The sequence below is a fragment of the Oncorhynchus tshawytscha genome, linkage group LG04 (genome assembly GCF_018296145.1).
Source record: "Oncorhynchus tshawytscha isolate Ot180627B linkage group LG04, Otsh_v2.0, whole genome shotgun sequence".
NCBI classification, from domain to species: domain Eukaryota; kingdom Metazoa; phylum Chordata; class Actinopteri; order Salmoniformes; family Salmonidae; genus Oncorhynchus; species Oncorhynchus tshawytscha.
In genome coordinates, this window is record NC_056432.1 from 20,858,171 (window position 1) to 20,875,832 (window position 17,662).

The following is a 17,662-nucleotide window of genomic DNA, read 5'->3' on the forward strand; positions in this document are numbered from 1 at the left end:
TTGGAAAATTCCAGAAAATGATGTTATTACTTTAGAAGCTTCTTCTGATAGGCTAATTGACATAATTTGAGTCAATTGGAGGTGTACCTGTGGATGTATTTCAAGGCCTACCTTCAAACTCAGTGCCTCTTTGCTTGACATCGTGGGAAAATCAAAAGAAATCAGAAAAATTATTTCCAAACGCCTGAAGGTACCACGTTCATCTGTACAAACAATAGTACGCAAGTATAAATACCATGGGACCACACAGACGTCATACCGTTCTGTCTCCTAGAGATGAATGTACTTTGGTGTGAAAAGTGCAAATCAATCCCAGAACAACAGCAAAGGACCTTGTGAAGATGCTGGAGGAAACGGGTACAAAACTATCTATATTCACAGTAAAACAAGTACTATATTGACATAAAGTGAAAGGCTGCTCAGCAAGGAAGAAGCCACTCCTCCAAAACCGCCATTAAAAAAGCCAGACTACGGTTTGCAACTGCACATGAGGACAAAGATCGTACATTTTGGAGAAATGTCCTCTGGTCTGATGAAACAAAAATAGAACTGTTTGGCCGTAATGACCATCGTTATGTTTGGAGGAATAAGGGGGAGGCTTGCAAGCCGAAGAACACCATCTCAACGTGAAGCACGGGGGTGCTATGCTGCAGGAGGGACTTGTGCACTTTACAAAATAGATGGCATCATGGGGGGGGAAAATTATGTGGATATATTGAGCAACATCAGTCAGGAAGTTAAAGCTTGGTCGCAAATGGGTCTTCCAAATGGACAATGACCCCAAGCTTACTTCCAAAGTTGTGGCAAAATGGTTTAATTAAGGACAACAAAGTCAAGATATTGGAGTGGCCATCACAAAGCCCTGAGCTCAAGAAAGGGCTTAGAAAATGTGTGGGCAGAACTGAAAAAGCGTGTGCAAGCAAGAGAGCCTACAAACCTGACTCAGTGACACCAGCTCTGTCAGGAGGAATGGGCCAACATTCACCCAACTTATTGTGGGAAGCTGATGGAAGGCTACCCAAAATGTGTGACCCAAGTAAAACAATTTAAAGGCAATGCTACAAAATACTAATTGAGTGTATGTAAACTTCTGACCCACTGGGAATGTGATGAAAGAAATAAACTAATAAACTGGACTAGTAACCGGAAGGTTGCAAGTTCAAACCCCCGAGCTGACAAGGTACAAGGTGTCGTTCTGCCCCTGAACAGGCAGTTAACCCACTGTTCCTAGGCAGTCATTGAAAATATTAATTTGTTCTTAACTGACTTGCCTAGTTAAATAAAAAAGATCACATGCAGTCCATATTCAGAGCATAAAGTATCTAGCTGTTGAATTTATATTGATATAATGGAGACAACAGCATTTTAACTGAATCCACATTCGAATCAATCAGCACATGTTCATAGTTTTTCAAAGCTCAGTAGTCTAACCACCACACCTGACATTGAAGCAGTTAACTGCTACAAATGGTAGGCCATGTACAGTAATAGTCATGTAGAGCACATGGTGCTTGCAGTACCCACTTCAAAGCCATTGCCAGCAGCACAAATTCTCATGTAGTTTATTACTGGATTAGTAACTATACAGGTGTCCCACAGTTGCAATTACATTCAGTACAGAGAAGAAAAAAAAAGTTTTGCTTTTGTACAACTAACCAATTTCCATAATTTTACCATGTGGGAAAAAGTGGCTCAGTAATGGAAAATTACCTCCTGTGATGCAGTATCAAAGCAAACAACAGACTCAGTCATTGGGTCCAATGTAATACATAATAGTGTAGGATTAAAGGCATCTTGAATACACCACATCAATGCAGTTACTGTGCAAATCAAATGCACCTTTGCAGATATACTGATACAGCCAAGACACACAGCCACATTGTTTCCACTGGCTAAGGTCACATCACAACCGTCCAAGCAGAAAGACCTAAAAAACTGATACATATAAAATCCAGATTATTATTTATTTGTATAGCTAACTCTCCAGAAGAAAGGAAGCAGGATTAGGATGAGTTGAAGGGAAGGGACCGAGTGAGAAAACGTGGTTGTTTTAGTCAGTCACCTAGTCCCTTACAATGTGCTGCATAGAGCTCTTCTCTCTCTCTCTCATCAGCTTCCTGCTACTCTCTCATCAGTTTCCTGCTACTCTCTCATCAGCTTCCTGCTACTCTCTCATCAGCTTCCTTCTACTCTCTCAGTCTATGGGCCCCCTTTCCCTCCCCTCCTTGTTCTTCCCCTCAGCATCATCGTACTGCCTCCTCTGCCTACTGGTGTTCCTTTATTATTCATACAGACACAGACCCAGGGAACAGACAGTCCTGTACCATTGTGCAACAGCAACCCTGTAATGGAAGTTGCAAACAAAGTACAGTACAGTGAGTATCATATGACAAACCCTATACTACAAACATTTGGTTGAAAAATGACTTGGGGTGGGAGGGGAGGTAAATAGATACACAAGTCATGTCAGATGTGATGTAGGACAGCTATAGGTCACATGGTATGCCTGTCATCTTGGAGATCATTGTTCAAAGTCTGTGTCCATTACTTCCCAAAATGATACGTGCAAGATCACATTTATACCGTGAACATTGCCTGTGTTAATATTGGCAACGTTTGAAATTACTTATGTATTCACAATTTTGATGTCCTAATGAAATGTATATGTTTCAAGTTGTTTACTTTGGGCAAGACAGTATAGTTTCATTAACTGAGTGCAGACTTGATTACTCAGTGGTATAGTATACAGATTGCACTCTCAGTCTGGGACATCTATTGGGACTCAGGATATGGTTGGTGATATAAGGGGATTAAGGTCAAACTCACACAAGCAACATGACATGGATTAGGCCTAGTGAGTAGTGCTCTGCCCTGTCTGTAGTGGAATATACCACTATACCAGTCTACACCACAATGTTATCCATCTCAAAAGCAGTCCCTGTGAACTTTACTTTTATTAAATGTTTTAATTTAAATAATCTGTCCCCAAAAGGATTAATCCAGATCATGGCGTTGGCAGAAATGACTCTGATTATAAGGGCTTATGTAGTCAAGCCGGCCCATCAGGGATCAGTCGTGCCCTTCACAACGCCATCCCTCAGTCGAAGGCTGGGACTCAGTGACCAAAACTTGAGGACAGAAAAAACAAAAGTGTTGCCTGCAAATCCCCTTGTAGGATATTCACACAGTTGTATCTGATGGTAAGTAGTGGAGCAGTTTGGTGAAGAGCTACAGGAGTAGAGCACTGTCCAGTCCAGCTCTCTCCTACAGTGGACTACCAGAGGAAACATTGTCTCCATGGCCACCGAGGGGATGTCTAGAGAAGAGGCAGAGGAGTACCAGAAACAGCTGGTGGAGGAAAAGTAAGTCAATACTAGAGTTGCCATCAATTTTCTGTTAATTACATAAATTACTGAATATTCTGGTAACTTGGGTAAACTACCGGTAGCTTTGCAACCCTAGAAAGGAATGCCTTAGGGTTGGGGTCCATTCCATTTCAATTCAGCCAAATACAATTGAAATTAAATGGAAAATACGTTGACAAATTATTCTCCTGAATCTGACCCCAACCTCCTTGATGATGATTAAAATGGCCAGTTTTTATTCAATAGCAAGCAAGAGCAGGGCTTTTAGTTTTAAACTTTCCCTTTTGTGAAAAAATTAGAGCTACACTGCATGATCAAAAGTATGTGGGAAAATCATGGCATTAATATTGAGTTGGTCCCTACTTTGCTGTTATAACAGCCTCCACTCTTCTGGGAAGGCTTACCACTAGATGTTGGAACAATGCTGAGGGGACTTGCTTACATTCAGCCACAAGAGCATTAGTGAGGTCGGGCACTGATGTTGGGCGAATAGGCCTGGCTCGCAGTCGGCGTTCCAATTCATCCCAAAGGCCAGTCAAGTTCTTCCATACTGATTACAAACCATTTCTGTATTGACCTCACTTTGTGCACAGGGGCATTGTCATTCTGAAACAGAAAAAGGCCTTCCCCAAACTGTTGCCACAAAGTTGGAAGCACAGCATGATCGTTGCATGATGTAGCGTTAATATTTCCCTTCACTGGAACTAAGGGGCCTAGCCCAAGCCATGAAAAACAGCCCAAGACCATTATTCCTCCTCCAAACTTTACAGTTGGCACTATGCATTCAGGCAGGTAGCGTTCTCCTGGGCTTGTGTGAGTCTGCTCTGCCATGGAAACCCTTTTCATGAAGCTCCCGACAAACAGTTATTGTGCTGACGTTGCTTCCAGAGGCAGTTTGGAACTCGGTAGTGAGTGCTGCTACAGAGGACAGACGATTTTTACGCTACATGCTTCAGCACTCGGCAGTCCCGTTCTGTGAGCTTGTGTGGCCTACCACTTTGCGGCTGAGCCATTGTTGCTCCTACACATTTCCACTTCACAATAAGAGCACTTACAGTTGACCAAAGCAGCTCTAGCAGGGCAGAAATTTGACCAACTGACTAGTTGGAAAGGTGGCATCCTATGACGGTGCCACATTGAAAGTCACTGAGCTCTTCAGAAAGGCCATTCTACTGCCAACATTTGTCTATGGAGATTGCATGGCTATGTGCTCGATTTTATACACCTGTCAGCAACCGGTGTGGCTGAAATAGCCGAATCCACAAATTTGAAGGGGTGTTCACATACTTTTGTTTAAATAGCGAATGTTTGAATTAGACCATATGTGAAGTATAAAAGCCAAGGAGATACAATGGAAATGACAAAAACCCCTGTAAATGTACCTTCAAGAGTATTACACTGATAAAGGTAAAATAAAAAATATTTTAACATTTTTGTGAAGAATGTTTTCACATATTATATATCACGAGAGTCAAACTGAAAAGCAGACGGTACCATGCAGTCCTAGATTACATCACATCCAGATTATTTCTGAATTACTTTCTGTCTCCAATTGCTAAAATTGGTGGGATTGACAAATGCTGTCATAATCTGGAGATCAACACAAACAAAACTATTACTCTGCGGCCCTAGAAACTGAGTCTTCATATTGTATTTGATTTAGAAATGACACCAGTAACGTGTGATTGACTGATATGAAAATGGCAATGCCATTAGGAATTATGATTACACAAATGCCGAAAAACACATTTTTATCTCTGAAAATATAATGCTAACCTTTACACAACCAGTATCACACAGTGAAAATACAATGCCTTTTAACCACTTTGGATATTCTATTCAACAATATATTAAAACGTTTTTATAGTTTTGATAACATGGTTTCTGATCTTATCTGAAAACAGGATGGAGAGAGATTCAGAGTTCTTGGTAAAGAAGGCTGAGAGGGCTACATTGAGAACGTGCTTAAGAGACAAATACAGACTACCAAAGGTAAGACAGTCTCATCTCATTCTCATGTCATATGGAACAAGATGAGAAATTATTTAGCTACAAATGCCCTCAATAATCAAAAACTATACTGAACAAAATTATAAAACTTAACATGCAACAATTTCAAAGATTTTACTAAACTAATTTACGGATTTCACATGACTGGAAATACAGATATGCATCTGTTGGTCCCAGATACCTTTAAAAGGATCAGAAAACCAGTCCGTATCTGGTGTGACCACCATTTGCCTCGTGCAGTGCGACACATCTCCTTCACATAGAGTTGATCAGGCTGTTGATTGTGGCCTGTGGAATGTTGTCCCACACCTCTTCAATGGCTGTGCGAAGTTGCTGGATATGGGTGGGAACTGGAACAAGCTGTCGCACACGTCAAACCAGAGCATCCCATATATGCTCAATGGGTGACATGTCTGGTGAGTATGCAGGCCGTGGAAGAAATGGGACAGTTTCAGCCTCCAAGAATTTTGTACAGATCCTTGCAACATGGGGTCGTGGATTATCATGCTGAAACATGAGATGATAGCAGTGGATGAATGGCACAACAATGGGCCCCAGGATCTCGTCACAGTATCTCTGTGCATTCAAATTGCCATCAATAAAATGCAATTGTGTTCGTTGTCTGTAGTTTATGCCTGCCCATACCATAACCCCACCATGGGGTACTCTCTTCAGTTGAAACCGGGATTCAACCATGAAGAGCACACTTCTACAGCGTGCCAGTGGCCATCGAATGTGAGTTTGCCCACTGAAGTCAGTTACCGCACTCTGAACTGCAGTCAGGTCAAGACCCTGGTGAGAACACCGAGCATGCAGATGAGCGTCCCTGAGATGCTTTCTGACAGTTTGTGCAGAATTTCTTCGGTTGTGAGGCAAGTTGGATGCACTGCCAATCTCTAAAATGACGTTGGAGGTGGCTTATGGTAAAGAAATTAACATTCAATTCTCTGACAATAGCTCAGGTGGAAGTTCCTGCAGTCTGCATGCCAATTGCACGCTCCCTCAAAACTTGAGACATTTGTGGCCTTGTGTTGTGGGATGTAAACAAATGTGTGCACAAAATTTGGCAGAAATAAGCTTTTTGTGTATATGGAACATTTCTGGGATCTTTTATTTCAGCTCATGAAACCTGGGACAAACACTTGCCTTTATATTTTTGTTTAGTATATAATTTTCCCTTTTCTATGAATAACATAAGGTGATAATCTTACATATTTTCTCTGTAAATGAGAACACTATCATAAATTAGTAACATGATGCAGAGGCTGTGTCGATCAGTGTCAGAGTGACTCAGTACATGTACAGGAGTCTAAGGCCTGCTAGTCAGATATGCCTAAGTACAGTCACAAGATTAAGGCATAAAAAAAAGACTGATCGCAGCTATCTCACGTTTGAGCCCAAGACCCAACATGCCCTGTGTTTGTGTGTGTGTCTGTATGCCATCTGTCTCACAGGCTATGCAGGGAGTCTCCCTCTCTTGCAGGGTCATAGAGGGTCACATGTGATGCTAAATTAAGCTGGTGTTTGAAGTGTTAGCTGTTGGACATAAATCCCCTCATTAAAGACAGGACCTGCTGTATGCTAAAACATAGTCCAGGAAGAAAAACAATAGAATTTAGATATGATGATATTGAGACAGTATGTGGGTATAATACACTCCTACTGAGCCAGTCTGACCTGTCTTTCTTGCTGTGTTTAGAGTGAACAGGATGCAAACCTGATGGAGTCGGCAGGAGACGACATCGACGTGCCAGAAGAACTACTCAAAATGGTGGACGAGGACGCCACAGAGGAGGAAGAGAAGGATTCTATCCTGGGCCAGATACAGAACCTACAGAACATGGACATGGACCAGATCAAGGAGAAAGCGTCGGCAACTATGGTTGAGATGAAATCTAAAGCAGAGGAGAAGTGCTGTGTCATGTGATGAGAGAAAACATTGGTTCAGTTGATTAGTTCCTAAGCACCGAGTTTGACCAAGGATATAACTTCCAAGGTTGGACTTCCCTGAAATATTCCAGTTTTCTAATCTAGACTGTGGACTTGGATTGATCCGAAACACGTATAGTAGACCTTCTACACAGTCTAAATTGAACCAGACTTAGGTTGGCTAATCTGTCAATAGAGGGTTGAAGAGACGACTCTTAATCTGTCTTTCTCAGAAAGCTGTGGGGAAGAGGTCGGGAAAAACATCACAGGGCTGAGAGGGAGTAAGAGTATTTTAGTTGTTGTAATTAAAAAAGGGTTCTGTTCTTTTTATATACAGCAAACCTCATGTTTTCTTTGCAAGAAAGTACAATTGGGAGGCGAGAAAAAACAATGGTATCATGGTTATACATGCTCTGAATTGCTTCGTGTTAAAAAAGACATCCCTCTGAATTTTGGGCCTTTGTAAAACAGTGTATATAACTGGATTTGGCATTTTTGTTTGTAATAAATAGAGACGAATCATAAGAAGCCCATGAAAAACAATCCATGTCCAGAACTCTTGTTTATATAGTGAGACAACGCCTCCCTGTGGATAAAGTTATTACATCTTTATTACATTTGGTAACTGCTCTTAAAAGATAATCTACAGAATATGAAAGAGGCTGGTTAAGATCGTTTCAGCAAAGCTTAATAGTTCACATTATATTATCATTATCTAACAAACGGAAAAAGAATCGCAATAAACAACCTTTTCACAGCAGGCTGGATATGCAACCTTTTAAGTACAGCTATACAACTCTGACAGTTATTTCAATTTAAAAATCTAGTCTAAAGTACTAAATACATGTAATCTCCACTAAAGCCAGGCAACTGTATGAAAGAGTTTGCCATGGAATAAACTAGGATTTACAGAGTAGACCTACAAAAATCCACCATAGCCTGATCCCAGATCTGATGGCCATAGGAGAAAGCAAAACAGCAGAAACAGATCTGGCACCAGGCAACCAATGCACTAGAGAGGGCCTCATCACTGGTGGTGAAACTGCAGGCTATTAATGAAGACTGTCTGCAGCTCGTTTATGTCATCCGTGGTCTCTATGGGAATGCTGGCTCTGCCAGGGGAGTCACTACTAGTACAGCCATAGCGAGAGAAGCAGTTGTCATACAGAGTGGAGCTCACACAACCTGAGCCTCCCACAGCTCCCTGTAAAGGCTCGCACACATCCAGGTAAGGGCTGGAGCAGTGTGGGGAGAGAAGGCCTTGGGGGTGGTGGTGGAGGTGCTCGGCTCTGGGGCTATGGCAGGGGCTGTGGGGCATGGGGCAGGTCTGCAGGCAGCTGTTCCTCCTCATGGTGCGGTACAGGTCTAGTCTGGCGATCAGGGGCTTGCCGATGTTGACGTCAGTGGTCCAGTCCACCAGCTCATCCATGGCCTTGAAAGAGCCCTGTAGACAAACTGTAAACCCCAGCTGATCCTACAGAGGAGAAGACAAGGAGTAGAAGAACATTTTATTAACCTAATATGTTTATACTAGAGCTCCAACGGAGATCAAAACTGTTTTGTCCAAGGTAAGCTCTGCTCTAACATGACACCAGCTACTCCTACAGAGGGGACACATATGAACAGGAAGGTTGATTAAAACATTTTTGAAGATAACTAAAAGGGCAAAGACAATATAATAATGTCGTAGTAATGTGAGAATGTGGAAAGTGGTGATTATCCTTTGTACACCAACCCTGAGCTTCTGTAGAGAGCTGAGACGTGTGTACAGGCAGTGCTGGGGAAGACTGCTGGAGAGCAGGTAGATGCCAGTCTCCTCTGGTGTCTCCCTGTTCATCTCTTTGGGATCAATGTCAAGGTCCTGGACAGAACAAAGGAAATGTTTTTAGGACAAGACGACCTGCATATGCAAAGTTTTCAGGCAGGTGCTGGAGCCTCAGCATCTTCAGCAGACAGACTCTTTACTATGCTCCTAATGTTGTTTCAGTAAACCCCAAGAAAGACAAATCGCTCTCATTGGTATTGAACAGAGCTGAGGAAAACCCTTATGACATCAGTGACATATTGATTTTAAATTTCTTTCCCTATCCCTTTGGTGTTCATTGATCGGAAAAGCTTGGATGGATTAGCTACACCTGTTCAGATCTGTGGACACAAGGGTTAGGGGACAGGGAACAAATTGTGAGAAACTGGTGACAGGAGCTTTTAGGAAGGAACAAGTTGGCATAATTGAACAAGATGAAAGACTGTAGCGTCTCACCGGGGAGAAGTTGGTGACATGAGCCTGGCAGAAGAACATGTCCTCTGGTTTCTTCACGATGTGTGTGTAAATGACCAGCACGTTGGAGAACTCTGCAGCGAAGCCCAGCTTGATCTGAGCCCCACAGTCAAAGTCCAGAGACATACTCTCAGGCAGTTCTAGAATGAAAACACAACATTATGTCCACAATAAGTATGTTGATTGCTTCAGCTAAACAATTCAAATTGAAATGTACTGCATTTACTTTCATTGGTTGATCGTGTCCTTACCGTGAGCCTTGGCCCACTGACGGTTGTGAGCCAGGGCCATGTCAGAGCTGTCACCAGGCAGTACAGGGTCAGTCAGAGCCCTCCTCTCTGATAGGCTGCTGCGGATCTCCAGAGCCTGCTTCCCCTTAGTGGCATCGAACTGGCCCATGTCTGGATAACACAAGCAACACCATAACAACATTACCTCAGGCTCTCACAGAAGAAATGTGTTAGGCAAAGTATTATTGCCATGATAATCGATGCATGGAAGTAGACAGGGTAGGATAGGATAGATGTGTTTCTGTACTCCTGTTACTTATTTTGCACGGCACTGCATTAGATCAATACTGTATATTTCATGCCTACATTGACTTGTGCTCCATGACCACAAATACTATAGATGGGGTGACATTTACTAAATGATTAGTTCACCAATACATAATTGGTCCATTGCTCCTAACCCTCAGCCACTCTGTCCAGCAACACAGTGATCTTCTCATCCTCCAGAAGACGTTTCTTCAGAAACTTGACGAAGACACCGTTAGTGAATCCACTAGAGCTCAGCTCAAACGCTTCTGCATCTTGGCAGCTGCACAATAGAAGAATGGAACAGAATTGGGGAATATATCACTTCATTTGTTCATACAAAGTTACGAATAGAAGTTTAGACATATATTTGAGTAATCGTCTGATTACTTACGTTGCATATCCAAAGACAATGTTAGCTGTGACCCTCAATAGTATGTTTGGGGTTGTATCATCATGAATATTTCTAAAAATAAAAATGTAATAGTTACAGTATTACAACAAACAAGAAATGGTGAGTGGTCTATATCCCATGTTACTAACAGGGAAGGGACATTAAATAGTAGTGAAAAACAAATAAACATAAAACAAACATGGTTAGCACTAGTCTTTACCCACCGCTTCCTGCACATATCCAACAGGAACACATTGAGGCCTGTCTCCTTCTCCTGCATCAGTTTGAGGATGCTCTGCACACACAGGCAGTTGGCTGAGTGATATGGGTTTGGAGCATCCACCGGTACCATGAAGCTGTTGCCATAGTTCTCATAACCATGTCCAGCATAGTACAGCAAACCTAAAAAAAAAAAAGTACAGCAAAAGTTTATGGGAGTGAATTAAACGAGACAGTAAATAGAGCAGTGAATGAAATAAGACTGAAAATAGACTTCACTTTTTAAAACTAGTATTTTATTTTTTATGATTCACTATATTTTTGGAAAATCAAATAAACTAATATTTGACTGATCGAATTCTTCTAGGTCGGTCTCTCATACTCTAATAGGCCATAATAATGAATGGCGTACCATAGACACCCTTGTGAAGTAAGAGCAGAAACTCGTCCACGGCGTTGCGCATCTCTGACTCGGTGAGATCCAGCAGCGATACTACCTTGAAGTTGAGCTGGCGCAGGAGGTTGGTGAGATCATACACATCAACCATTGGCGCCTTGAGCTGGGGGTGGTTCCGGTACGAGAGGTTCCCGATTAGCAGGGCCACTTTATCTGTCGCTGTGATGAGAGACAAATAACATCAATGACTACGAGCTGAAATCAGTTGTGGAGAAATGTAACATATTGACCAACATGGAGAAAAGGCATTTGATATTCTAGCAGTAATAAAAAGGTAACCAAGTACTGGGTGGATTCATTTAGTGTTCTGCTTACCATAAGGTGGTTCTTGATTGCTGTTCAGGATTAGTTCACTGACACCTACAATCACAACGCTATCATTATACACTACTCAAAGAAATAAAGGGAACACTAAAATAACACATCCTAGATCTGAATGAATGAAATATTCTTATAAAATACTTTTTTCTTTACATAGTTGAATGTGCTGACAACAAAATCACACAAAAATTGTCAATGGAAATCAAATTTATCAACCCATGGAGGTCTGGATTTGGAGTCATACTCAAAATTAAAGTGGAAAATCACACTACAGGCTGATCCAACTTTGATGTAATGTCCTTAAAACAAGTCAAAATGAGGCTCAGTAGTGTGTGTGGCCTCCACGTGCCTGTATGACCTCCCTACAACGCCTGGGCATGCTCCTGATGAGGTGGCGGATGGTCTCCTGAGGGATCTCCTCCCAGACCTGGACTAAAGCATCCGCCAACTCCTGGACAGTCTGTGGTGCAACGTGGCGTTGGTGGATGGAGCAAGACATGATGTCCCAGATGTGCTCAATTAGATTCAGGTTTTGGAAAGTGCGGGCCAGTCCATAGCATCAATGGCTTCCTCTTGCAGGAACTGCTGACACACTCCAGCCACATGAGGTCTAGCATTGTCTTGCATTAGGAGGAACCCAGGGCCAACCGCACCCGCATATGGTCTCACAAGGGGTCTGAGGATCTCATCTCGGTACCTAATGGCAGTCAGGCTACCTCTGGCGAGCACATGGAGGGCTGTGCGGCCCCCCCAAAGAAATACCACCCCACACCATGACTGACCCACCGCCAAACCGGTCATGCTGGAGGATGTTGCAGGCAGCAGAACGTTCTCCATGGCGTCTCCAGACTCTGTCACGTCTGTCACATGTGCTCAGTGTGAACCTGCTTTCATCTGTGAAGAGCACAGGGCGCCAGTGGCGAATTTGCCAATCTTGGTGTTCTCTGGCAAATGCCAAACGTCCTGCACGGTGTTGGGCTGTAAGCACAACCCCCACCTGTGGACGTCAGGGCCTCATACCACCCTCATGGAGTCTGTTTCTGACCGTTTGAGCAGACATGCACATTTGTGGCATGCTGGAGGTCATTTTGCAGGGCTCTGGCAGTGCTCCTCCTGCTCCACCTTGCACAAAGGCGGAGGTAGCGGTCCTGCTGCTGGGTTGTTGCCCTCCTACGGCCTCCTCCACGTCTCCTGATGTACTGGCCTGTCTCCTGGTAGCGCCTCCATGCTCTGGACACTACGCTGACAGACACAGCAAACCTTCTTGCCACAGCTCGCATTGGCCATCCTGGATGAGCTGCACTACCTGAGCCACTTGTGTGAGTTGTAGACTCCGTCTCATGCTACCACTAGAGTGAAAGCACCGCCAGCATTCAAAAGTGACCAAAACATCAGCCAGGAAGCATAGGAAGTGAGAAGTGGTATGTGGTCACCACCTGCAGAACCACTCCTTTATTGGGGGTGTCTTGCTAATTGCCTATAATTTCCACCTGTTGTCTATTCCATTTGCACAACAGCATGTGAAATGTATTGTCAATCAGTGTTGCTTCCTAAGTGGACAGTTTGATTTCACAGAAGTGTGATAGACTTGGAGTTACATTGTGTTGTTTAAGTGTTCCCTTTATTTTTTTGAGCAGTGTATTATACAGATATTACACATGGTGGATTGATAAACATTCTCAGGAGATAAACTGCTTCATGTAATGTGCAGAAACATTTAGAATTGCCGGAAACAATGTCCAATAAACAGTGATAGATCATCTCAGATATACATCAATGCGTGTCACTTACCAGCTCCAAAGGCAAAAACATCATCTGTGGGAAAACAATTTTAGAACAATTACTAGAATGTATATTTCCTGTGCTTTCATTTCAACTGAATTAAAGTAAAAAGTGTCACCGATTAGGTGGGGGTCAGTCAGAAACCAAACGGATCAACATGCCTAATGTTAGCCATTAGTAAATGAGTACCCACTGAAAATATGTCCTGTCTTGAACATTTGCCAATATTAATTGGAAATTGATACGGGACATCTAAGCTGAATCACTGAAAGCTGTGAATGATTATATAATTGAAATGTAGCGATTTTGAGCATCGGACAATTTTTCAAATTACAGACAATTTCATACTTTCTGTGGGATTTTTATGATTATGTTGTGCTCTCAAAAATATTAATCAATCAAATGAACGGGCAAAAATTCAAAGGATGAAAAGAATGCATGCAACACCTGGAACCAAACCCTCCTCTATAAAAACAGATTCACTTTGCCATCCCACTGTTTCCAACATGGCCCTGTTTTATTCATGCACATACTGTACATCTCAGATGGCCAAACTAAGAGAAACCAGGCACTTCAACTATACCTTCAGAACACTCCATTGCCCCTGAAAACTGGACAGATATCCTTGGTCCTTTCATTTAAGAACAAGAGTAAGTAATCATCAAGAACTGTCACCAAATTCAATGCGAGTCGTTTTTGCTCATATTGTATACTGATAAACAGACCTTTTGTTGAGGCTAGGATCAATATCATCATTATAATACTGTAAAATAAAGGATAGTGACATACCCACTAGAATGTCTACTTCATTCGTCCACGTCCTTTCATTGTTAATACAAATCTCACAGCGATACTTTCCATGATGTTCCAGCAGCAGATACGGAATCTGTTTGAATTAACAAACAATATCAAGCTATTTGAAAAAAATTCCAACTAAATCTCACGGTTTTCATCTGACTTGTACAACATTCAACAGTATTGTAGAGTTACTGTACTGTAACTACAAAATATGTAACAGTGCCACTTTAACAGTATAAATGTGGAACTTTCTACATAAGCGCTCAAGGATGTTAGCATCCTCCTCTGACCTCCTTACCGTGAGTCTCCTCTTGGAGGCCTCTGGAAAGTGAAGGGGCACCCCGTTCCTGTGCCACTGGTAGCGGGGGATAGGCCTCCCTACCGCCCCACACTCCAGCTGCAGAGTGTCCCCCACCAGCAGTCTCTGGCCCTGGGGCTGGATCACCACCTTCAGCCTGCCCTCCAACGAGTGTGACCCCAACCCTGCAGGGAAAACATACGTTTATTCAATGTGCAGTCGCCCTGGGGGCGAGTTTAGCGAAAGCTCTGGAGGGATAAAAGATAACGTTAGTGCTACAAAGCGTTCAGGAAACTCACTCCTGTTTTGTCTGTCTTTCACAGAAAGGAGGAACCGACAACGTGTAGAAAATGTTAGCCTTATTAAAATGGAACCGGATAGAAATCAAATTCCAAAAATCCCAGGCAAAAGAAAGACATAATAACAATGTTGTCCATGAACTGATTGGGAGGTAAAAGATAGTGTTTCACCATAAGATGTTGCAACATTCAGGACATCCACCTGAGCCCACTGGCTGAACTCAAAGGAGTCTCCACAATTAACCCTGCAGATGTAGAAGCCTGCGTCTGTCAGTTGGACTGGGCTAATCACCAGGTCTGGAGATGAACTGTTGTGTACCTGGAGAAGTCACAATGTGTCAAATCAATTCATAATACATGAAATATACATCTCTACTTGCACACTCATCTTCTGCACATCTATCACTCCGGTGTTTAATTGCTAAATTGTAATTATTTCGCCACTATGGCCTATTTATTGCCTTACCTCCCTTATCCTACCTCATTTGCACACATTGTATATATACTTTTTCTATTGTATTATTGACTGTATGTTTGTTTATTCCATCTGTAACTCTGTGTTGTTGCTTGTGTTACACTGCTTTGCTTTATCTTGGCCAGGTCGCAGTTGTAAATGAGAACTTGTTCTCAACGAGCCTACCTGGTTAAATATATATATATATATATATATATATATATATATATATATATATATATATCATTATGAAGCCACAGCTGTCACAATGTTATCTGGTCAAGATATCAGCAATATCATTATCTGAAAACATGTTTAATGACATGTTTACAACCAATGCATAAACAGTACGGTCTACCTTCAAAACACACCCTAGTAGACTACCCACCTCCTCCTTGGTTTTGAACCACTGGAATTGAACACCAGCCTTCCCCACAGCATAACAGCTGAGTCGCAGGTTGTGTCCCACTATGATAGCCACAGATTGGGGCTGAATGAGGATCTGGATACCTAAACACAACCATTATGGAAAGAAATTCTCAATAATGATTCAAATATATGTACAATAAATAATCAATACATTTACATACAGGGACCAAAATCAAGAGTCAAGATTAACTTGTCGCCAAAACCATTTATAATCCTGAGCCTTCCCTCCAAGTACCAACCAGATAATAGTCAGTGAACACATCTTATAAAGACGCTCTGTATACCTGGTGGTTTGACACACTGTAGGGCGTCTGTATGGCCCATGGTTTGTAGTAAGTCTACCAGATGGCCCAGTGTGCACCCTCTGTCTCCCATGAGCCTGAGCAGCACGCGGCTGGGGCTGCCCTCCAGCTCCAACACCTTCAGAGAGCACATCTCCATCTCATCTGAACTGCACAGTGGAGGAAAAGGCAGAATTTATGCACACAGTAATGCACACACTGTCTATGACACTATTTAATAAGAAAAAAATATATGAACAGCAGGGGAGGCACATAGCTCACAAGTTAGTTCACTCGTAGGAAATGTAAAATGCACAGGAATACTGATAACATGTATTATTGTGTTATAACAGTATGCTGACGATAGGGATAACATTTATACTGTAAAATCAAACAAGTAAACTAACATGTTTAAAGAATAACCCTTCAGACTTGCCCAACCGACCACAAGATGGCGCTATTATTCCTTTTAGGTCGTTAGGTAATACGGCATCAGGTAGAACTACGCCCTCTAAGGATCTCCGCGCGACCGTCAGACAGCCCGTTCGACTGCTTAATTAGGCTTACCTCACCCTAAAACGCCGGTCATTGCCGACCATCTCCCCGAGTTTACGCCATCCTTTACTGTTGGTTTTATCCAGAGCCTCACACAGTTTCCTCAAGACAGGTTCTTTCAGAAAATTTAAGTTTAAAGACCGGTCAGATGAATCCGACATCTCAGCGAGTTACTGTAGTTCAGTTCAGTCAATTTGAAAAAGTTACTTGCAAAAAAATCTGAACATTTGTGAAATGAAAAATATGTCGTAGTTTGAAATCAGGTGTTCGACACAGAAGAGGTAGATACATGGGCATGGTCGCTGCAGAAGTTTGGGGGAATTCCGAAGATCATTCTGGGGAGGGCCAAAAAGACACAAATATTCAGACGAGTTGGTGTTACTTCCTGAAACAGCTTACAAATAGTGATATTACACTCCTACCACTGGGTGGGACTTTCGGTTTAGTTATGGGTCTTCCGTTTTTGCCCCAATACTCTAAACTTGCATCCTTCCTTATCTCCTTGATCACGATATTCTCTGAACGTAAGGACGAATGACAGAGGAAGGGTGCATTATTAAGAGAAATGGAAAAGGAAATACCCTAGTCAGTTGTACAACTGCATGGATTCAACTGAAATGTGTCTTCCGCATTTAAACCCTAATTGGGTTGACTAATTCCGAATTAAAACTGTATTAGTATTACTTATAAACTGCCTAAAGAGTTCCCACATCTGAAATAAATTATTTGTATTAATCTGTTTGGTTCCACTTTAATTATTTCTAGTCATAGATCATCATTTTTCAATGGTTAGTAATACCAAATATATTCAATTATACTGACAAGATAGTCGAGTGACCACTCTAACAATGAAAATACATGTCCTCAAAGATGGAGAGCAGGAGGGTGGGGGCGAGATCAGGTGGGCTCATTCTAGCCAATGAGAGGGCAGATACGCCTGTGAACAACAGGTACAACTCCGATAAAAAGTCATATTTTTCAGAGTTGCCAAAAAGCCACGTGGTCCACTTATATCAGTGCATTCATAAAAACCGAACCATTTTGTATTAATAAAAACCGAACCATTACAAAACGTCTATTCCATCTAATAAGCCTCAGGTAGCAAATTAGCAATTACATTTTTTTGTTGACCAAATTAAACATGCTCATGGTCGAATAACATCTACGGGCTGTAGTGGAGCGGCCAAGAGTTTCAGGTTCCTTGGTGTCCACATCATCAACAAAATATCATGGTCCAAACACACCAAGACAGTCGTG

At 42.2% G+C, this 17,662-nt stretch overlaps 2 protein-coding genes across 4 annotated transcripts; one reads left to right on the forward strand and one right to left on the reverse strand.

Moving 5' to 3' along the window:
* Positions 1-1,634: 1,634 nt before the first annotated feature.
* Positions 1,635-7,711, forward strand: LOC112232828 (complexin-4). The gene is made up of 3 exons (XM_024400069.2): positions 1,635-3,362; positions 5,270-5,357; positions 7,075-7,711. Exons 1-3 carry the CDS (start codon positions 3,298-3,300, stop codon positions 7,300-7,302), a joined length of 381 nt encoding a protein of 126 aa, XP_024255837.1. The 5' UTR covers positions 1,635-3,297; the 3' UTR covers positions 7,303-7,711.
* Positions 7,712-7,897: 186 nt separating this feature from the next.
* On the reverse strand, positions 7,898-16,813 carry malt1 (MALT paracaspase 1). 3 transcript variants are annotated; one of them, XM_024400067.2, is made up of 17 exons: positions 16,418-16,813; positions 15,854-16,020; positions 15,529-15,650; positions 14,858-15,005; positions 14,388-14,572; positions 14,081-14,177; positions 13,875-13,922; positions 13,301-13,324; positions 11,504-11,548; positions 11,144-11,347; positions 10,737-10,914; positions 10,513-10,584; positions 10,274-10,401; positions 9,834-9,983; positions 9,565-9,722; positions 9,040-9,165; positions 7,898-8,778 (listed from the first exon to the last, which is right to left on the reverse strand). In XM_024400067.2, exons 1-17 carry the CDS (start codon positions 16,564-16,566, stop codon positions 8,332-8,334), a joined length of 2,448 nt encoding a protein of 815 aa, XP_024255835.1. In that variant the 5' UTR covers positions 16,567-16,813; the 3' UTR covers positions 7,898-8,331. The 3 variants fall into 3 exon arrangements, with proteins under 3 accessions (XP_024255835.1, XP_042176387.1, XP_024255836.1); XM_042320453.1 differs by lacking the exon at positions 16,418-16,813 and adding an exon at positions 16,258-16,375; XM_024400068.2 differs by lacking the exon at positions 13,875-13,922 and having other exon boundaries at positions 16,418-16,812.
* Positions 16,814-17,662: the final 849 nt, after the last annotated feature.